Source organism: Tauraco erythrolophus, chromosome 12 (assembly GCF_009769465.1).
Source record: "Tauraco erythrolophus isolate bTauEry1 chromosome 12, bTauEry1.pri, whole genome shotgun sequence".
NCBI lineage: Eukaryota > Metazoa > Chordata > Aves > Musophagiformes > Musophagidae > Tauraco > Tauraco erythrolophus.
This window is the reverse complement of record NC_141476.1, coordinates 18,879,606-18,903,037: the sequence shown is the minus strand read 5'-3', so window position 1 is coordinate 18,903,037 and position 23,432 is coordinate 18,879,606. Positions and strand designations below refer to the sequence as shown.

Genomic DNA, 23,432 nt, shown 5'->3' with positions numbered 1-23,432 from the left:
GAAAACTTTCTCCAGTGCTGATACACATTCAGAACTATATTTTGTCAATTACTGTTTACACAACATATCAATATTTAACTAGTATTTTGTTTACGTGTTTCTGCTGTCAGTTGGGAAAAGACATTACTTGGCAGTTGTTAGTCTGGATGTAGAATGCTGTGCTCAGTTTTGGGCTCTCTAATACAAATCAGACAACTGGAGAGGGCCTTGTGGATGGGCAGGTGGCTGGAGCATGTGCTGCAGGGAGGAGAGGCTGAGGGAACTGGGCTTTTTCAGCCTGGAGAAGACAATGCAAGAGGGGGGACACCAACAGCAAGGCCTACGAGCAGTTGTTAAGACAGAAGAGCCAGCCCCATTCTCCAGAGGTGCACAGAGAGATGACGTAAAGCAACAGGCGTAAAGACAAACAAGAAAGGTTCAGACCGGATATTAGAAAAAGCTCTTCCATGAGGACAGTCAAGCATTACTGGATCAGGATGCCCAGAGAGGCTGTGCAGTATCCACCCCTGGAAAAAGTCCTGAGCAGCCTGGTCTGATCTCACAGCTGGCCTTGATCTGAGAAAGAGGCTGGTCTAGAGAGGCCCCTACTAACCTGAAATATTATTTTTATTTATTTTAACATTGAAGTTGCACAGCTTTATTTGCCCTGGCATATGTAAAATCGTATAATGAAGCTGCTAAACTCACTAAGCTTGGAATTGTAGCAGGAAAAAAGTGCTGTCAGCACTATAGCTTGTTACCACATAATGAAGTGAGACACTATAAATGTTATGAAGTACTTTACACCAGTGAAAGCACAGCTGAAATGACAAGTTTACTGGTATAATAATCTGACTGAAAACTGAAACCAGATCCTTTACCACAAACAGTGCTATTGGTTAAAAAAAGATTAAAAAAAAAAAAAGAAAAAACAGTATGTTGATCAAGTTTAACTACCTTATAAATTAAATTGTGCTTTATTTAAATTACAACTGCAAGATTTAAAGACTCCCCATGAAGTCAGTGATTTTTAACTCAGCAGCAACAGTGAATCTTATTTCTCCTGAAGTGCAATTGAATTAACGATTAAATTAAACTTCTGTCCTATTGACTCTTAAAAGTAAAACAAACAAACAAAAGAAAGACTATAAGCCTTCAGCTCCTAGAAAGAGAGGAGTCTTGAGAAATAAATTACTTTGTAAAACTTCTCCCAATCATATTAGCATTTCTTCCCTTTTTTTGTTTCACCCCAAGAGTTCATAATGTGGCAAAATTGGGTTAAGATGCAAACCAGCTACTGTGAAGGCAGCAGTGTTTTTTTTTGTCTGCTGCATTATGTAACTGAAGAATGGTATGGCAAAAGGAATTAAGGCTTCCTAGAACAGGTAGTAGCTGCTCATTTTCTACAGCTTCAGTATTACAAAAGCGTATAATGCCAAGAATGACGAGACAACCCACAAAGCCTGTTATGGCACACTTACTGACACTCCCTGCAAATGTTAACTATTATAAAAGCAAAAGGAACATAGACAACTTGGAATAAATTAAACGTGAAGTACTGACAGTAAAAAAGGAAAACGGAGAAAGAACATTAAGAGCTACTTCCTCCCAGTATGCTATCTCAAACGCTGATCAGACTGTATTCCCAGGTCATCCCGAGCAGCTAGATTGCTGTCACCCCAGCTGAAACGTTAGCTCTATCTATCTCAATGTTCCTCCTTTCACTGTAGTGGGTTTTGGTAGCAGACATCTCAGCTGATTGTTAAGAATGTAAAAACATTAAAAAAAAAAAAAAAAAAAAAAGGCTTCCCACACTGGCAACAGGAGATTCTACTTGGGCAGGGTACAGAGGCAGTCAGGCTCACATACCCTGTCCTGAGGTTGTTGGATTAGGGATGTCAGAGTGCACATCCCTGTCTGTTCCTACTCCTCTGTTTATGGACCTGTTGCTCATACACTTGTCTAATCCCCTTTGGACCTGCTAATAAGGCCTGTCTTTACAACACCCTGTGGCAAGAAAACGCAGAAGATCATTACCTGCTTTCTAAAGAAGTACTTTCTTCCATCTTTTTTAATGCCATCACCTATCAGTCTCATTGAGGATCACTAATTCTTGTACTGTTGTATTCTGTGAACTACCGTTTGCCCTCCACCATGTTCTTGTAAGTCTTGGTTGTATCCCTTTCTCCATCACTTTTCTCCTCTTTAAACTGAAGCTCCCCACCTCCTCAATCTCTCTCATAAAGAAACGATTCAATGCCATTCAACATTTTCGTTGCTCTACTCCATACCTTCAGTAAGTACTATGTCCTTTTTGGGAGAAGAGATCAGATGTGCACACAGCAACTCAAGACAGGTCAGCACTGAAGTGACCTTCCAGAACTTAGCAGTATGGCAAATTGCACTCCCCAAAACCAAAGCACAACAGAGCTAAGGCGTTAACGAACAGTACAAAAACCCTTTCAATAACTGTGGTGTCACGTCCTAACTCAGAACTTTAACCAATATTAAGCTCATTCGTCAGGAAAAAAATAGTAATTAACTTCACATTGGTTACTTCTCTTCTCTTGCCAAGATATTAAAAGTCATTCATCCTACTGCAAATAATATTCTCCTTAAAGCAGAGAGATAACCTATAGGACAAAGTCTATACCATCCTCCATCCTCACAGCTGAGACTACAGAAAATTTCTAACCTCTGATAACTTTTTAGTCGATGTACCAGCCTCCGGAGTGCAAGTTAAAATAGATTCGAGCCTCCAATGACTTATGCCTGCAAATTAACCTGCAACAAAGCTATCCCAAAATCAATGGACTGTGAAGATAGCTTAAAGCTAGTTTTGTACCAACTACCACTGTAAGCTGCACTTGACATTTCCTGAACATGAAGAAGAAGAATATTTTCCCAAGTTTGAAGTGCTGGCCTGAAAACACTTGCCTGTAATGCCTTTTACTGTGTTAACACTTTACTTGTTATATATTACAAAATATATTTCCAGTTTAAGTAAGAATTTTCTCCTGAGCCATCCATCACCTTTTCAGGTTGGTTGGTTCTACAGTAAATTTACCATTTGGAATGTTTGCCATACTACATCAGGCCCCAATGTCAAACAGATGGGGACAGAAATGCACTGCACACTCTGGTCCAGCTGGGCAAATAGCAACAACTGAGTATCAAAAAGGAAATGCATTCAGGCAATATGCCACAGTAAGAGGAACGAATTTTAAGAGCTAGTGCTGGAGAAGGAGAAAAATAAAGGACTGAGAGAAAACAGGACAAAAAAAAAAAAAGAAAAAGATAATATGAAAGAGATATACATTAAGTTTTTAGGGAAATGGGAAGACTGACACAAAGAATAATGTGCAATGAGCAAAAAACTCCATTAAAGATAAAAATTAATACAAAACCAGGAAATCAAGTGATCTCAGAAAAAAAACAGATTGAGAATTTAGTTTCCATCTCGCTTTTTAAACATTTGACATGCATATTATTTAAAAAAATTATAAAAGTAAAGCTTCATGCTTTTACATAATGAGCTTATAACTAGGGCTGTGGTACTATATCCTCTTAGTAAGATTATAACATGACTGCAGGATTAACAAGCAGGAAAATCTGGATTGTGAGAAAGAAGTATTTTTCAGACATAAATCTTTTAACAATAATAAGGCAAGCTGAGAAAGACTGGTGAAGTAAATTGATTTTTTTTTCTTTTTTTTTTCCATATGCCTTTTCTCTTGTGGATCCAGCAAAAGTCTCCATTAAAACACCATGTATTTGCTTCAGCCTTTGTTAGGCTTTCAGTCTCTCAAATTTTTTCCAGCTTCTCGCCATGAAAAGGCTTTTCTGGCTGTATGCTGCCTGCCTCATTTGTGGCAGCTGTAAGCTTTAGCTTTAGCCAGATAGATACAGAAAGAATGCTTTTTACTGTTCCTTTAAAAATACAAACACACCCCCCTCCTCATTTCATCTTTATGATGTTTTTGGGTTGGCCTGAGGCATTTTAGCAATAATCAAAATAAAAGCAGCAGGTAAGAAAATCAGTTCAGCGTTGTTTAAGCACTCATACATTATTTTAAACTTACAAAGGACAGAAATCTGTCATTTCAATTCTAGTCTACAAAGCAAGAAAAGGTAGGTTAGCTAAAAGAATGTGCAAAGAGAAAACGCAAGCAGATAAACCTGCAAAAACATTCTGTCATGGCAGACCAACAGCTACTAAAGCTGCAAAAGGAATAGGCTGATGCCCTTTAGATCCATCCATTTTCCCTTCTGAAGAGTTTTGTCGGAGGTTTACAGAGAACACTCCAAACAGCAGTGGCATAAAATAATGATGTACAAGACTTAAAACAACTCAAGCAAACGATAATGGTGATTAAAAACGACAAGCATCTGATTACAGAGCTGAATTCCGTTGGGGGCTCTGCTGCCTCCCTGGGCAGGCAGTAATGGCTGTGTTGATGTTAAAAACGCAGGGCGTGCGGAAGCAGAGGTGAAGAAAAACAGCTGGTAGAAACCTACTTAAACATTTTGGCAGATACAGCTGGCACTTTGGGTGGTGCGAAGGGAACCCAGACTAACAAAACACTTCAGATCAAGAGGAAGAAAAGGGAAGCTCTCAATCCTGTGATTTCTTTTTTTTTTTTTTTAATCATAGCACTAGGACTTTGGATTGCTCTAAATGGCTGCATGCGTTTGTCACTAACAAATGGAGAAGTCCAGAATTTTACAGGTTTTCTTCTCTCCAATTTTTCAGTGTATAAGCAGCTAAAGATGCATTAAAAGGGCATCAAAACAGAAATCTGATGTTCAGAGTGTTCCATTACTGTAAACACTCAAAATGTTGCAGTTGCAATATATTATCACATATCTACAAGGCCTGTATTAACATACAAAAACCACTGCTTTGAGATAAGCTGAAACTGAATGGTGACAAGATGCCAAGATTATCCAGATTCTATTGACAAAGAGAAGACAGACGACCATTTTCTTCCCTATAACTTGACATTTTTGCTACAGTTTTCATAACTGTTGGCGAAAGAAGAATGGAAGAGCTGACTCTGAGAGACTTTTCTTTGGACTTACAAATTTCTAATGTATGCAAAGATATCCAAGAATCTTTCAGTGAACAGTGAAAGCCATTTTTTCATTTATAGTTTCCCTTGAATGTCAGATTTTTTGCTGCTGAATGCACTTCTCTAAGAATAACGAAGTTCTATAACCCCCCCCAAATTACCTTATTACTCTGAATAGCGGCCGCAGACCCAAAGTAATGTCAGCTGCATCTTGGCCCATCTGCAAAGCAGATCTTGCCAGTATCTATCCTCATCGACAGGAGATTTAAATATTCCCTGCAGTCTCCTGTCAGTTTGCCTGTGGCCTTTTTACTACGACCATGAAACCACATTTCCTAACAAGAATTTGCTAGTTCGAAGTTCAAAATCACAAATAAGTGAAGACAGATTATTGCTCAAAATTGTTGACTTGTTTTTGAGTTTTTTGGTCACACATTGTTGACTTCAGTTGGTTTCTACTTCTTTTGTTGATCAGCATGACTGATGAGGGATAGGAGATGGGGCACAAGTAACTATTCCCTCCATCAGGTGAAAAACAGCACACTTCTCTGGTTTTGAGCTTAGCAGATTTAAAATAAATCATATTAAAAAAAAAAGCACTTTACATGTCACACAGATTTAGGCAATATTCAACAATTTCTGAAGCGTTTCACATACCTGAAACATCCGTGATAATATTCAGCAGTTTCTATGGGCTTCTGGAATAATAAAGGAGCAAAAACCAAAGCCAACAACACTAGTTTACCTTGTGAGGTGGATAAAGCAGCAAATGCAGTTTATGGCACCTTGATATTTAATACCTCTTTAGGATCCCATCACCCAATATATACAAAGTGGTTTTCCTAATTCTTTTCCTTCTAGGAGTTACTCACGTATAAACTTTGAGAACAAAATCCTTCTCTTCTTTTATCTCAGAGATTGACTGAAGTACATCCATGATGCTCAATACTGCACAGCCATAGGGGCGGCGATAGTGTAAATGAGGGGGCCCTTTTTTTGAATCGTTTAGCAACATGCGACCTAAAATTAGAAGAAATTTAAAATATTAAGAGATTCACAAGGATGCATTCCGTCAATTCTGTTCTCTTATCCCTCTGAACATGCACACCTACAGTAAGTTTCAACTACAGCTTGCAGTCTTCTCTATACTTCCCATTTGTTTTTCCTTCTTATATGTTTTCAAATCCAGAGGTCCATTTGAAACTACCTGACCCTCCGGCTTACTCTGATTAAGGCACATCACCTCATTTAGCTAACAGAACACTCAAGGGCGAAGTGAACAGCATCATGTCTGGCCATCTTTGATTTGCAGCCCCATGACACATATCTGCACCCAGCTGGGTTGACTACAAATCATGTCCTGAATGAGCCAAGAACACGGCTTGTACTCTTCTCTCTGCATCCACACAGAGATTCACTGTGGTCCTTCCACTATAGTCCAGTAATTACACAAATTTTCACTTTATACAATTTTTTTAAGGGAATGTATTATACATTCTGTTATTTATCATGCTTGTCTTGGAGCGCATAAAGGAGAATTCTGAGATATGAAGCTGCTCAATTATTAACTTCCTATTGCTAAAGAAGTTTATTAATAGAGCAAAAAAATGCCAAGACCAGAAAAATCACTATGATTATCTAAGCCAATCTGTAACATTACACACAATAATTTGTCCAGCACTTCTTGCATGGAGGTTAAAAATCTGAGCTTGAACTACAGTATATTTCTTTACAAGCTTCATTTATCATCTCAAGTGACACAGAGTAATTCTAACTTTTAGACACTTTATGACACAGTGAAGTCAGATACGAAAAAACGATCCTTCCAACACATTTCTGACTTAGAAGGCATATTGTCATTCACAGGACAACACAACAGAGCTGCGGTTTCACTTAGCCATTGAGACCTTCTGTACTTCAGAAAATACATCTGTAGCTAGTAACGGATGCCAGTAGTGAATGGGCTGGAATCAGGGTTAAATATCCCTTCATTGCAAACACTACCTAGCTATTTATCAGTTAGCAGAAAACCTGAAAAACAGGTTTTTCAGTTAAGGAAGGACAGCGCACTACTCAGCTGTTTAGAACAATACAACCGAAGAAAATGTCTGTTATTCCTACTATATGTTGTTAACATATCAGCTCTAAATATTTGAAAGAAGTTATACTTAACATAGGTAAAATATTTACTTGCTGCTTTCTCAGTGAAAGTACACATATTCATCATTTAGAACCATTTAACTCCCTGTCACTAACTAATTATATCCTTTTTAACTAGAGCTCTTTTAGTATCCAACAGCTTTCATCTAAACAAGATTCTAGCAATTTAATTTGTATACCAGAAGTTATATAGTCATTTCATTTAAACACACTGCTAGGCTTAAAAACTAATCTAGCTGTCTGTGAACTACTGCACTATACTGTACAGGACACCTCCTAAATTCTGTTTCAATCATAAACACTTCCCGTTCTCGTGACTGCATATCTCACAAAGAAGAAATGAAGCCTAGCCTGGCCTGCAAACAGTCAGAGAAATCCGCTCTATAAAGGGTGACCAGTCCAACAATTAGCAAGGAAGGGCTTTCTTCCTTGGGTAGGGACAGCTCTAGGTACTGTCCATCCAGATCTCTCCTTTGGATGGCTCCACGTGAGCAGCCAAGAGAACCCGACAAGAAGCCAGTGTGTGCTGCTCAATAGTGGGCTGCGTGCTTGACAGGCTCCCGGCAGGCAGGTGCTGCTGCTAACGCTCCCTTCTGGCATCAGCAGGTGGAAAGAACACCTGACAGATGCGACAGCTTCCCTGCTTTTATGTTTCACAGGCATCTCCCCAAACTCGAATGTGGGTTCTTCGAAGCACTGCAGACTCCCACAGCACAAAACAGATTTTATATGTATTTGTCTAACAGCCTCTGATTTACGAGATGTGAATGGCCAGACATGCTGATGTCCTGCCCTGTAAACTAGCTACATATCATCAGTAAAAAGAAATCATTTGAAATTTTGGAAGATTTAACAAAAAGGCTTTTTAGTTACTCCCTCCTCCCTTACAAATGTTTAATCAAATATTTTGTTTCAGATCAAGAAAAAAAAAAAGAAAAAGATTCATATGAATCTATGAATCAAGAAAAAAAACCCCAACACTGTTAAACAGTCATCATTAACACTTAGCTACATATGGTCTGAAGATTAATCTCAGCAGATAGGCAGGTCTAAAACTGAGTTTTCTAGCTGGTTAAATTATTATAATGTCAATTAAATAAAATACCCATTTAAAAACACTGTAAAAACATTTTTAGTTGTATATACTTGAAGTAATAAATCATACTGTACCTATTCGAATTACATGGGCAACTATGTACAAATCTCTCTTCATGTCCTTGCTGCTGAGATCCTAAAAGATTGGAAAAAAAGTAGACATTAAAGAAGGAACACATTCCACTCCCAAAATAAGTGCCTGCAAAACTCCCATAAACAATAATAAGGACTACACAGTATTACTCTCCATTCATTTAGCTTCTGCATCTTTAAATAAGAGAAAGTATTATTATTTCTAATTTACAGGGAGAAAAATAAAGCACAGAAGGATTATATTTGGTAAGAATGTTCTTTAGAAGGAAAAGAATTCAAAGATTCTGAGTCCAGTGACTAGTAATACAGTATCAAAACTCTAGCAAACATTTAAAATGTTCATTTAATCCTTAATTCGAACACATTATTAGACTGTATTAAATTTACAAAGTAAATTTAAACCTCTGAGTTCTCTCAGCTGCAACCCATTCTGGCTCCTTCCCCCATCCACTGCCTACAGGTCCCAGACCTGTCCCTAACCCTGTTCCTTTGCTTCCGCTTTCCTTTTTTTGGCTCGTGACTTCTCATCATGGAGTTTCAGTCTCACACGATGGCTCTAGAAAAAACTTGCAGCACGACTGTCAGAATCTGATAAAACTTTAAATTTTTATTTTATAAGTGGATTGGTGCAATCGCTCAGAACAAGCAGAAGCCTGAAAGGAAAGAAGGCAGGAGCCTCAGACGTGGTTTATTTTAATGCTTTTGAATGTGCAGCTTTAATCCCATTTCACTTGGTACACGTTCATTACTCGATGAAAGCAGCAAGGCAGTGTCTCAGCCCTGCACAGAGCCCACAGGCTTTACCTGTTTGAGCTGATGGGAGCCAAGGGCAGCTAGTTCACAGCTAACCTTCTTCCAAGTCCAAAGGCAGGGCAGGCTGCATGCAGGCTGCTGCCTGGAAACGCGCTCGGCCCCATTCTAACTGCTGAAACATGCCAAGGGAGCGTGGTAGCTGGAAAGGGCTGCATTTGGCTAAAGACATTGTAATGGTTTCAGCAGCATCAATGGTCACTCTTGTACTTAGTGTGTTTGAAATGGTGATAGCTTGAAGAAAAGCCAAAAAATGGGAAAACGACAACCTACAGAAGAGTGAAAGGAAAGCTGGAGCTAGTGAAGACAAAAATGTATTATTGACCCCCTACTCTGCTCTCATGAGACCCCACCTGGAATACTGTGTTCAGCTCTGGAGTCCCCAGCATAAGAAGGATACGGAGCTACTAGAGCAGGTCCAGAGGAGGCCATGAAGATGATCCGAGGGCTGGAGCACCTCTGCTATGAAGACAGGCTGAAAGAGTTGGGACTGTTCAGCCTGGAGAAGAGAAGGCTCTGGGGTGATCTTATAGCAGCCTTCCAGTACTTAAAGGGGGCCTACAGGAAAGCTGGAGAGGGACTTTTTACAAGGGCGTGTAGTGATAGGACAAGGGCCAATGGATTTAAACTGAAAGAGGGTAGATTTAGATTAGATATAAGGAAGAAATTTTTCTCTCAGAGGGTGGTGAGGCACTGGAACAGGTTGCCCAGAGAAGATGTAGATGTCCCATCCCTGGAAGTATTCAAGGCCAGGTTGGATGAGGTTTTGGGCAACCTGGTGTAGTGGAGGGTTCCCCTGCCCATGGCAGGGGGCTGGAACTAGATGATCTTTGAGGTCCCTTCCAACTCTAACCATTCTATGACCCTGACAAATCTTTATTATTGAAGATAATAAATTAAGAAAATAGGCACAGAGTCCTTGTCAATAATTCATTTGCATGTTAGAAGCTGTCTTAATGTCAATTTCCTTGGCACATTGTATTTTTTTCTGACAACATTATAAACAGAGATCAACTTCTAAGACACTCCTCCCTCATGTTTGTTTTGTGTTTTGTTTTTTTTTTTTTAATTAGAGGAAAGATCTAAGAAACATTTCATCCTAAAAACATTAGCATTGTTGAACAAGTTTTCCTTATGTTACTAACCTCCAAGAGAAGATGATTTTAAACAGAAGACACGCGCCGTGAGAATATTCACTCATGTTTTAGACTCTGATGCAAAAAGGCTCCTTGTGCTCTACAGCAACAGCTCTTGCCTCGCGTTCTCTCTCTGCACTCAACAAGTCCTACCACCTTATTGTTATGTACTGTACACCACACAGCCTCCAAATCCTCCCCAAACATAAAGGGCATTGCTCCAGTCATCTCTCAGGAGAAGAGCAACTGGAAACAGAAAATGATTAATGTATTCTTCCTAACAATGTGGGAGAGTGAGCGAAGTGTGTGCACACGTGAAACACCCAAAAAGGAGGTTTTAAGCTCAGTTACTGTTGTTCTCGTCACTCCGCCCCTTACACTGAAGCAACGGACATCACCTCACATCATTCCAAAGCAATTTTTTTTGTGTTTGTACAAAATGTTTTCAACATAAGGCTTCTCAAAAACAGCTCCAGGGCTTTACACGTAACTTTAGAAACAACTTGAGAGGATAGCGATGTGTTTATGTTTGTTCCCTTTTTTCCTTTTTTTTCAATTTAATGAAGATATCCATCCCAGCAGTAATAGTCAGTCCTAACACGTACAGTTGTGTGGGGAGAACAACACTGGTGGATTTGTCTACACACAAATGTGGCTTGGCCTTCTAATACTTCTTTTTTTTTTTTTAATACAATGCAAAAATCAACTATCAACTGGAAAAACCTCAGATTCAGAAAAAATTGAGTACTTTTCTTTAAAAAAAACCTAAGTGGTATTAAAATCACTGTAAAAGGAAATAATGCAATTTTTATATAAAGGACAGAGGAAATCCTCATCTGTGGACATCTAAGTTCTGTCCTTCCTAGTTTGAAGCAATTTAGTGAATTAAAAATCACATTTTGCTAGAAGCTAAAACATGAACTTTAATTCACACAGCAAATTTCTTCCCCATGTGACTTGAGAATCCAAATCTCAATAACTGAGATTATGACAGCCATGCACATAAACACTGAACAGTTTATAGTGACATACAGCACAATAAAATCCAGGCACAGTGACCGAGAACCAGGCATAAAGAGAATTTATTCTAAGGAGAAGTTTCAGTCCCTTTCAAATAGCGTTATTTGGCTAAATTATGGTAGGCAAGTAATAAATCCACGGCTGTATCTTCTTACTCCATATAAAAGGAGCACTGTGTTTCCCCGGGCAGCATATGCAGGGAGTTGCAAATACTCTGTTTGGAATGCTTGCTATAGCTAGCAGATCACGTCTCTCTGAAGCCAAAGAATTAAGCTATATAAATCTTCCTTAGAGTTTTCTCTTCAAGTCTTATTTTGCTGCAGCAGGAATAAGGGAACATACTTTCTAGGCTTTCTTCATCACCTAACATACCAGTGTAGCATATGGAAGGCTTTATCTTGCATGTCTTGGAGGAATTGAAGTTCCACGATAAGAAGGGATTCAAAATAGTTTTCATCTCAGCAGTGCCTGACAACACATTTCAAAAAGTGAAAAAAAACCTGGAGGTAGTACTTAATACTCTAGAGTAATAGATGTTTGAAAATATATGTGATTTGACAAAGGGAATTTTATTATACTATTGGACTACCAGTTCTAATTAACAGCAATTCAGAGAACTGTTCTTTCAAAGGGCAGCTGTCAAAACATCAGAAAATGGTAGGGCATGCACATATTGATGGGTTCACACTTTAGCTGCTTTTCAGTTTCACAAAAAATATACTTTGTCACAGTCAAAAGACAAAAAACGTGGGTACAGATGGCCTTGTATTTCACTTTGTACAGCAGAGGCTTTCCACAAGGTGAAAAATTCTTCCTATGGCATGGACCAAACCATCAAAAAGCCCAACCCCTGTGAGGAAGCGTTCGGATAATTTCTTTGCAAAGAATCCATGCACATGACATAGGACCCAGAAGAGGACAAACTACATTAATTATCTGCCTGTGTGCAATAGAAATAAATCAACTTCCAGAACGGTGTCTTTGGCCCTGCATCCACAGGGGCTTTCCTTCACACATCCTTCTGAGCTTCTTAAATGATACTTGTTGATAAAGTAATTTCATAATAATTCTAATAGCATAGTTTTTTAGAAAATCATCCCTAATTTTCCTTCCCCCTGTATCAGGTATGTAAAGAGTTACTCTATAATACTGGTTAGTTCTCTACAGTGCTGGTTTCTATAAAGGTCTAACTGTGTGTTAAAAAAACCAACCATGCCCACCCCTAAACCACTGGAATCAAGGATACCCAACTGCCTCTAATTAGTTACTTAAACAGCTTTACCAAATTCAGTTGCCACTCTCCCAGGCCACAGAGAGGAAGGTATTTAACAAAAATAGCAAGCTTCTGCTGTGCAGTTACGTATGGATTCAGCCACAGGAACATTTCTAAAGCGTGCATAGGCTGAGGCTTGCTTGAGTGGGCTTGAACCTTCAGAGGAAGCAGTCTGTCACCTTTGGTATGATATGACAGTAGATCTAAACCCAAAACCTAAGGAATTTTGGTACCTGACACAAGGAGACAGCTGAAGGAAAAGCAACAGAGATAGCAGGAAAAGACAGGGATACCTTGAATTGTCTAAAATATATGGCTTCCTGCCTCTGGGAAAGATTAGAGTTTTAGAAAGATACTGTGGAGTAGAGGGGAGAGCAAGGAAATAAATAGATTTAAAAGCAAGATTAACACAAAGTTGGGAACAAACCTGAAAATTATAGAATTATCTTATTTTGGAAGCATTTAATAATTAAGAAATTATGGTAAGATAGAATCATTGCAGATAAAATGATTAATCAAAAAAGCTAGTATTTGTTTTTCCTTTGCTACATATTTTGTAAAGTTCTTTGAATACATCGATGAAAGATATTGTATCAGAAATGAGCAATTTTTTGCACATTTTTCCCAATTATCATAATTCCTGTTATGTAAAGTATGCATTCTACCGGAGAGAGTGACAGACAACAAGTCTAGGCATCTCTGAGAGCTGATTCTGAGGAAACTTCGGTATTTGTGTACAGTTAAATAGAAACGCAGCTGGGGAGCGATCGCTGGTCGGAAGGACCGGTACCACAGGGCGGCACATGTATCGGGGCTGGCCTCTTTTACAGTAGGTCTCTTCTGGAACTACTATGCCCCCGGCTGTAGTATTTCATTATTCTTTTTGTATTTTTGAAACAGTGTAAAGGCTGGTTTGCAGGTCACCAGAGCAAAATTCTTTCACGCTGTTCACAGTGTGAAACAGGACATTGTTGCATGATGCTAAGTAGTGTGGCATCAGTGTAGATGGGGAAGTTCGATGGCGAAAATCTTTTTAAGAATGATGAACCTGAGAGGTCAGAAAGTGCACAACTTGAACGAACCAGTCTGTGCTGCCTTTTGGGAATAATCCTTAGAGCAATTCTTAATCCTACACTCAACCTTTTTGCATGACCCAGACAGCAGTGCTGAAGCTTGCTCCCTGGCCACCTTTCTCTTCGAAGAGAAAGATACTTGGTTTTGAGTTACCAACATGAAGACATCAGTGCCAATGGCAATACTAAGACCTCTGCTGATGTTTGATCAGCTGGTAGCACTTTGCTGATGGTACCAAACCAGAATTGGTACTGATGTGAGCATCAATGTCTGCTATTTTTGGACTGACCTGCATCTCATATCTAGATTGAGGCAGAACTGAGCATCCTTATATCTGGCTAGATATGCTTTGTTCCTTAGGAGGAGAAATTCAGCTATATTCTTAAAGAAGAAAAGGGAATGGTGCTGGGAACCATGCCGATATTGGTGTCCGCCCTGCTTGACGTTAGAGGGCTTCATTGCCAGAACTAAAGCTTATACCAAAGCTGTCTGCCATCTTTATTCTTCACTGGAGGTAAAAATAATTCTGTCAAAGAGCTTCTAGCATGTGCACTGCTAAAGGTGAGTCACGATGGAAGGTGTTTATCACACTTGGGATCTGAAATTCCTTACAGTTATTCCATGATGAGCTGTTAAGTTTCAATGTCTCTAGATTTCCATATTCTTTCTGAGAAGAAGTGACAGATAAAATCATGGTCTGACACGTGATTTTGAGGTAATTTTTAACAGAACTTAAGACCAGTGTAGAACAGATATTAAAGCCTGAGTGTTTTGAAGCATACTCAAACCCGTAAAACAAGAAGGCAGTTAGGTTAGAGGTGAGCCCGAAGACTTAAATGGAAGTAAATCTTAGCTGGTTATTTCACTCCCAACTCAGGTATCATCTGGCAGGAGCCACAGATGGATATTACTTATCCTGTCTTTCTGGCACAGATGGTTAAAGACTGCTGGTACAGTTGGTCGTATCTGCACAGACCTGCTGTAGAAACTTAGCAAGTCACGATGTTTCCTCTATTACAACCAACTCTCTGTAGCTCAACTTGGCTGCTGCTTCTGCAGCACATCCCGGTCTTTCTGTTCCATCGCACGCACTGTGCTGCCGACCTGGGAGGCTACTGCTGCACTGTCTACCAGGGGCTGCTACGCAGATTCTTGAACAGGCCATGACAAAAACCTGTTTGGAGAATTCTCTGCTTTTCTGTGTGCGTGTGTGTGGTGGTGTAGTTGGGTTTTCTCACTTTGATTCTGAAAAAAGTGCCTTGCTTTATGTTCAAGCTAACGCAGCTTTTTCCTCGCGCCCTCTAGTCTAAGAGCATGGTACATGCAATGAAAATATTCAAAGTTTCAAAATATAAGCAGGAACACGCACTTAAAAGGAAGTACTTCAGAATATTTACTTAGCCATAAAAACAATTTAGAAGTAGGATCATTTTATTACATTAACATTTAGTTACAACCATAACAAAACTTAGAAACAGCTTCTGTTCTACCTAATACATTGGAAAGAAAGAATTGTTGTTTTTTTCCCCTCAGAGTGACTATATTTACAATCACACTACCATAAGGGAAGAAGAAAGGGAACAGACACGTACTGTGAAAAGTGCGCACATTCGATCTATCTTCTCCGGATTCCTGGGGCCTCCATTCTTGTTTAACCTCACCATAAACCTCTCACTAAAAAGCAAAGAATATTAAAAAAATAAATAAGAGTTTCATGTACACACTTCAACATAAAAATACAGATAGATATGTGGGGTTCTTAAAAAAAAGATGCACGAAGTATTATATTTTTTTTTAATTTCTAAAGCTTACAAAACAGTATTCACTGGTCTAAGTAAAATTACATGGAATAGCGTGGAAGACTTTTAATAAGTCGTCTGCATGTAAAAACAGCATGTTGATGCATATTCATGATGCAATAACATTAAAAAAATGTGAATATATTAAGCACAGGATTTGAACATTACAACTACTTCAGGCAAAGGCCAGGGCACACTTGCTGAGGCGTACACTGCCTTTATTAAAACTGAGTTTATTAAAATCCACTCGAACCTAGAAGTAACAAGAATTCCAACTAAGCAATCTCCTTCAATGTATGCTATTTATAGAAGCAATATACTAATTTGAACACATTAAGATTCAGTCGATAGAACTGCTTATCAATCAAATTAAAGTCCTTTTACCAACAAAACCAGCAAAGAGCAAAATAAATAATCCTTACTATGGATGGTAAGCCATGGACATTAAGATTATTTCTTAGGACAGACAGAGAATTTATGTATACAAATAAATTAGATGAGTAAGAGTAATTTATTCACTGGATCTTGCAAAAACACACTAAGTATTGACCAGAATTTTCTTCCTACAGATTCACAGAAATAAAGCAAGAGCACACCATTATATCATCTAGTTACATTTCCATTTTATCACAGATCCTTTCCATTTTATCCAGTATGACTGTACCAACTCCAGTAACCTTTATTCGACTAAAGTATGTTTTCCAGCATATTATCCACTGTTAGCCTGAAAAATACGAAAACGTAGAGTACGTACTACTTCCTTTGGTAGTTTGCTCCAAAATGTTATTAATCCCCACTGTTAAAACACAGGGGTTAACATCACCTTGGAAATGCCTGGTTTCAGTGCTTAGCCACTGTTTTTTCTTACGCTTTCTTCTGTATGTTCAAGAGCCCTTTAGAAAAGGTAATTTCTTACAAGACAGTGATATCAGTCACTAATTATATTACGTAATCAAACATTTCTCCAAATAAGTAATTAATTTAATGCTGTTAAAAAAATTCAAGAAAAAGTGCTGGAATGGTTTTATAGAACTCACCCACAGTGCAATATTTTAACACCATCTCATGAACAGTTCTAAAAATCCAAGTTTGTAACAGCCTAGTACTGGTATCACCTACACCGCAAATACAAGTACACACGTACATGTATTTCACATGTATGAAATCGTGTCCCTACTAATCCCAACTGCAGTTTACCAAACATCACATATTAGCCCTTTTACCACAGCATTACACGGTGAGGTCATCTGAAGCAGAACCAGCATTACAACTACTGCCATACTTTCAGAATTGCTGCTTTTGTAGGAATGGCCCCTAATTCTGTAAGCATGACTGATACATCTTGTTATACACTTTTGCATGTTTATTTGCTTAAATTTATCCTGCTAAGCAATCCAGCTCTTGTATCCTGGCTGTTTCACTCTCTCTGTTACTCACTATTAATTCAATCTCGATGTATCCCACAACCTCATTCAGCAATAATTTTACTTAATTTGCAACAGATGCTTACAACCTCAGAGATTGCTAACATGCCCCAGAGAAACTGACAAGAAACAGATATTTGATGATTCTTCACCTACAACTACTTCCTGAGATGTCAATTAGTAAGTTAAGAATGTTTAGGCAAATGCTTTAATGACACGGTCTAATCTAATCTTTTAGTGAGAATTTTATGATGCGTTAAGTGGAGTGCAGTACAATATCACAGCTTCAGTACTTTACAGTAACAACAACAACATTTTGCCTTCATAGTTACCTCTACCTACCTAATACATAAATCACAAAAAATGAAGTCAGAAGTTTTAAAATAAGACCTACTTTCAATAAAAACATGCTAATTACACTCTTAACCTTTATCATTAGCTCAGTCTTGTGCCCATGAATTTGCTGGCAACTTCGCCTCAGTCTTTTGTTGCTCCTGCATAAGAGCCACACAAACAGGTCCTCCAGCACTGCCTAAACAATCACATTGTAGAACTCCCCATATTTAAACACAAACTGAAATAGGTGTTAGTTTAGCCGCATTTACAGTTGCTGGCATTCAGCTCCCTCTAACTCAATGAATTTTAGAAGAGAAGAAACCAGGACAGTCACAGTGATACCCACAGGTAAACTCTGGTTAATACAGATAATGAACCAGAAGATAACTAACTTTTATACCACCAATTTCTAAACAGGAATCATGCTTTATATCATTAAAAACACGCAGTAATTTAAAGAGGTATAAACTCATTGCCATGTTCTTTCCAAGATGCAGTAACAAACATCAGTATTTCCAACGCCTTTAAAAACACTGCTTAAGGAGACTTTAATTTTAATAAATCTATTTAATTTCAATCCTTGAATCAGTTTAATTGTAAAATCTTTCATTTAGAAAGATTAGGAGTTAACATGCATTTCATTTCTGCTACAAGTATAATTTGTAAAACACACCTCCTTCCACAAAGAAAAGTAAAATTCCTTAAAGAAAACAAAAAACTATCATGACCTACAGCACTAGGTTACTTTCACAGAACAAAGACCAGTCTTCTTTAAAACTCAACTTGAAACGACGATAATTAAATGACTGTTAAACGTAAATTTGCCAACATCCTCTACTAGCACTCAGAAAAATAATTACTACGCCTTATGCATATTAACAACATCCTATTTTTAAGGATAAGAGCATAAAATGGATCAATACTAGACAAACGAGACCTCTGGCAAACTATTCTTTCACTTCTGCTGCCGGGAATGTAATCCGGTCACCAAACAGGTGCACAACAGATGAACGCAAAAGCTCATACCTGGGGCCTCGGATCAGGAGGAAACAAGACAACAAGCAGCCTGCCAGTTGAAGATTATAAGCAATATAAATCACGTCTGCAGGGGAAAATGTATGCACTGGTGAAGATGTCCATCCAAGACCAAAGCTTGGTAAATGAAAGCTGGCTCACTCATAGTTGATTGCAAATCCCTGGAAGTTATTACATCCTATATAATAAACACCTGGAATATCTTTCACTTTCATTACAGTAGTCAGATCAAGGCTGATTCTCTTAATTCAGAGGATGACTGACATTTTGAAGGGAAACCAAACCACTAGTAGAGCACCAAACTCTTCTGCAAGATGAAGAATTATTTACAGAAAGAGAAAAAAATATTTGAAAATGTACTGCTGACTAAAAAATTCTGGGATAAAAACAGGCAATACATACTACTGTCCAATATTACAGAAGATGATGATGCTGGTCCAACAGATAAACTGAGTTGAGGTCAAAAATAGACAAATCGTAACAACAGCCCTCCCTCTGAAAGGTCCATCTTTACTATACTGCCTCCAACAACATCCAGTAGCAGATAATTCGGGAAACAACAGAAGAATAAAGAAAGCACACAGTAATACTCTCCTGATACAGAGGATCAGCTTACACCAAAGTGAAGCTGAAGAACAGCAGCAATATCTTTGAGTTTAAAAGTCCTGGATACATTGAACCCTGGAAAGTATTCAGGTTGTCATGCTTAAAAATTTAGAGTTACTATTAGAGAGTGAATTTTACAGTAATTTATAATATATGTATGTGCCACACAAATCCATATATATATACGCATTATACAACGTAATTTAAGAATTAAAACTCATTAAATTTAAGTTCTTCAAGAAATAATGTTATAACCACTCTTTTACCTCCATTGCTCTCAACAACAACATTACATCTTATATTTCAAATCGCCAATAAGTTCTGTATTTGGGAACTTCCAACACAGGCTTTCTCTGAAAAATTATTTCAGCACTAACGAGCATTTCATTTTCATAACTGAAGTTGAATACAACACTGGATGCCACAGGACCCTGTGCAGGCTGTCTCTCTGACAATGGCAGAGAAGGGGCTGTCAAGCCTTTGAGCTGAGCTATTTATACTTGATTCGTTACCAAGAGTTGTATTGCTTAGTCTGCTTTCAAAACATTCAGAGAGGGATATTCTGCACGCTCATTTGGTAGCCTCTTGCAAGGTTTTACTCCATTAACAAGTGAAAATCTTTTAAAATTTGCAGTTCACCCTTTTTCTTGTTACAGCCACTGAGAAAATCTGGTTCCTGTCCTCATATTCCAGTGCTTTTCAAGAAACAAAGCAGACCACCATCATTTTCACCTGCCTATTCATCAATTGTTCCCTTATTCCAGCACTACCTCACTAAAAACCTTTAAATTCCTTCCTTTGATTTCCAGTCCTCCCTTGAGTCCCCTTGAGCTTGTGTCACCAAATAATTAAGGGGACTTTGAGACAACCACAGCATTTGAGAACTGTGGAACGTGAAGAAGCATTCTGTCAAAGGAGAGATCCACCGACGGAAGAAGGGGAATGAAAAGACAGCAGTGCTAATAGGCAATCTTAAAAGACTAAGCCACCTCAAGCTCTTCAACCTTTCCTTGCAGGTCGTTTATCCTAAACTTTCGCTTTTGTTTCTCGTTGCCAGAATTTCTCTAATCTTTGGTATTGCTGTTCAAGAATAGTTTACAGAAACTAGTCTAAATATTCCACTAAGGTCTCACTAGTGCTGACAATGTTAGTATATCCTGAAATGGGACTTGACCCTTTTTACCCCGTTGACCCATATTATGAACTAGTTAGTCAGATGCTCCCCATTTTACAACTGCAAATTTATTTCTATGTCAAAGGAAACCAGGAAGAATAACCCTGTTTTCAACGATCTGAAGATCCACTGCCTTCAGCTATAATTATAGCTCCTTTTTTAGACAAAGATACACACATTTAGGGTCAAGAAACTTAATGGGAATTCAGTCAATTTCTTATTTTGGGAGTTACTTCCTTTAAAAGAGTTCAGTTTTCAGCGTTTCTATTCCTCAAGCTTGTCTTCTGCACAAAGACAAGAGCATGCATAGAATCCAGACAACAATAAAGTCTAGTTTGTAGACTAGAGTCTAGTTTATATCAAACTCAAGTAAGCTCCATACGGAAATAATTGCCCATGTTTGTATGCATTAAGCCTTATTCTTATTATAATTGAATATGCTCCAATTGCTTAAAGAAAACAGGCACGTTACTTCGTTAAAAAAACCTCTCAAATACATCATAAGGAAAATTAAAAAAAACAGTAGTTACAATTGCCAAATGAGTGGTAGAAATTAAGTATGGGGTAAACTGAGTATTTGAGGCAATCTGACTGCTTAATCAAACTATTGTCAAAAAAAATAAGCAAATTTATTTTCAGCTACTCTGAAAAGACACCAAAACCAGTTCTCTCTTGCATAAAGAGATAATAAATACACCAAAACAGAGAAAAAAAAATAACATTTTTTACCTTGTTGAGTTCAGACCTAAGATGTGCCACACCAGTAGCAGTATCTTAAACAAAATCTTATTAATTCTTCTTGCTCCTACATGCTATAAGCAATCTTCAATTACTCTAACTGCAAGATCTCCTCCTGTGCTAACGCCCATCACAGTGAAACCACCTCTTGTGAAGCAATAAGTCAGGTTTTACAATGACTCACATGATTAGTTAATTGCTAAAGCTACGCAAACAAAAGAAACATTGCTCTGATAAGCAAAATCAAAATAGCTTCTTGTTCTTTTACTTGAAAGAAAGAAAAATGAAAGCAGCATACTGTCTCACTTCTTGGCTTCCTTTAACTGTCTGAAAAGCAGGACCATACTGAACTGACATTTGTTTCTGCAAAAAAGAAGCAAGCAATCAATAGTTTGGGACGTTACATTTCCAGCATGAAGGAAGGGGCAAACAGGGACAAAATTTACTGCTGGGTGAGCAGGAGTGGCATTATGCCTGTGGGGAGTTTTTGCTGTTGAAGTTGGTTGGTTGTGGGGCTTTTTTGCGTAACATGAAGACAACAACAAAAGGCCTGGCGAAGAGCTTGGAATGGATTAGTGAGCTCCCTTGTGTTACCTCACTGGTGAGTTTAACCAGTGAGGGGCAGCAAGGCAGAAATTCTGACTGCGCATCAATTCATGAATGTAGGTACAGCATTAACAGATGCGCAGTGCCAAAGCAATGGTAGTCTGCAGAGAGACTGCAGACCAATTCTCCATTTCAGTTGGAAACTGATGACAAAGAACATGTTTTTTTTAAAAAAAATTCTTTAACAATGTATAGGAGATTGGTTTTCTGCAGCAGAGACAGTGACACATTAGGGCATCAATCCCCTTAAGCAGAAACCTCACATCTTGTACCTTACCCTTGCGCCTTGAATAACAGCTTGGCAGCCATTTCTCCCAGAAACAAAAGTCTCCTTCACCCTCTCCATTCCAATATGCTACTAAAAGGAAAAGGTACAAATCTGTTCCCTCACTTTTCCTCAGTGCTTCTTATTTCCTGAGAACATCCAGGGGAACACTGAAAAACTCCAACATTTTTACAAATACCTCAGACCTTTCTCAAAAACTCATATTTCACTATGTTTTCAGAATTCAGCATTGTATTTTAGTCCTTGATCTTCTTTCAGTGTCTCCCTAGGTTTTCTTCTCACTCTTCTAGCATCATGTAAATCCCTATACCTGCATAAAAATAAAAATTCAGGAATAAAACTCTGAAAATGCTGTCACAGCAGCTAGCAGGAATAAGCTACATACAAAGACCTGCCTAACTAGCAGAGTTTAACTCTTTTCATCACATGCAGTCCTACCACTTAAAGAAATGGTGATAAACATGATATTATTTAATTTCTCACCAAAAAAAATCTCTTCTAGTCTCTTCTTTCAATATGCCTCACAATAATTCTAAAATAAAATTTGAGTTGGCATATGAATATGATAAGCATTTTAAGACATTACTGCAAAAGCAACATTTTTTGTCCTAGATAAATCTCAACAATAAACCCTATGCTCTGCAAGCCCCGGTCAGGATGAGCTAGTCATTCCCTATGACAACGGAAACCTTGCCAACATTTGCCTTCAAAATATTGCAGTCTTGCTGTGCACACCACATTTCAGGCAGTTTACTTCATCAATGCCAGGAGATACTGCATTCTTTCTGCCACTGAGTGTACAAGTTCTTCAAGGACAGTACATTGACCAAATGAATGGAATCATGTTAGGAATTACTGGAATACAACTAACATATTTTCTTAAAGCTGAGGAAGGGAAAAAAAAAATAAAGAAAAAATAAGGTGCTTGTTTCAAAACATTCACAAGTTAGCAGAGAAACACCACGAAAAAGATTCCTAGGGTTTGAGGGGGGCAGGAGGAGGGAAGGGGGAGATAACTGAACTACAATCTCTAAATCTTACAGTTTGCACAAGCTAATATTTGCACAAATTAACTTGGGAAACTGTTCTCTGTATCAGAGAGGGAGCACACTGAACCAGCACAGCAGAAGTTATCCAAAGCCCCAATGCAGCAGCATTAGGTAGTTTTTCAGGAAAGCAATTACTGCTCTCCAGTTGCCTGTGTGATGGCAGAGGAAAAAACCCTGGCTGTATTGCCCTGGCTTTCCATTTGTGCTGCATCCTGCAATACAGCTAACCACAGCAATACAAGGCTTCTCGTATTTGCTTGTAGAATTTTACATAAAATTAGGGAAAACACAGAATTTTATTTTCATTCATTTGCCAAATTTGTCAAAAATCTTTCTCGTGTCAACTGCAAAAAAACATCGCTATGCTCAGTGACCAAAATGGTCACTACGGGACAGCATCGTACCCTGATGCTTTTGAGAACACTGTAGAAAATTTCTAAAAAGGAAACAAGTTTCACATCAGAACTTCCGAACTTTTATTTCGACCAGATGGTCTCACACTCATGAAGAAACCATGCGTGTGTATCGACATTTCAGTCATTTTCCACTGTCATAAATACTGGGTTGATTCTTCTCTTGCAAGATGATTTAAGCAAGAAGAGAAAGAGTTTCTATTGAAGTACAACTGTTAGTGACACCTACACAAGCACATGAAGAAATGGAAAAG

General features: G+C 38.3%; 1 protein-coding gene across 1 annotated transcript in view; it reads right to left on the bottom strand.

The window, feature by feature from the left end:
• The window catches only part of DOCK3 (dedicator of cytokinesis 3), a 216,017-nt gene that overhangs the window by 90,135 nt on the left and 102,450 nt on the right, over positions 1-23,432 (bottom strand). Inside the window, exons 11-13 of the mRNA XM_086619278.1 lie at positions 15,305-15,386; positions 8,382-8,442; positions 5,924-6,071 (exon numbers count right to left, since the gene is read on the bottom strand). Of these exons, the coding sequence (XP_086475404.1) occupies positions 5,924-6,071; positions 8,382-8,442; positions 15,305-15,386 (291 nt within the window). The remainder of the gene's footprint in view (positions 1-5,923; positions 6,072-8,381; positions 8,443-15,304; positions 15,387-23,432) is intronic.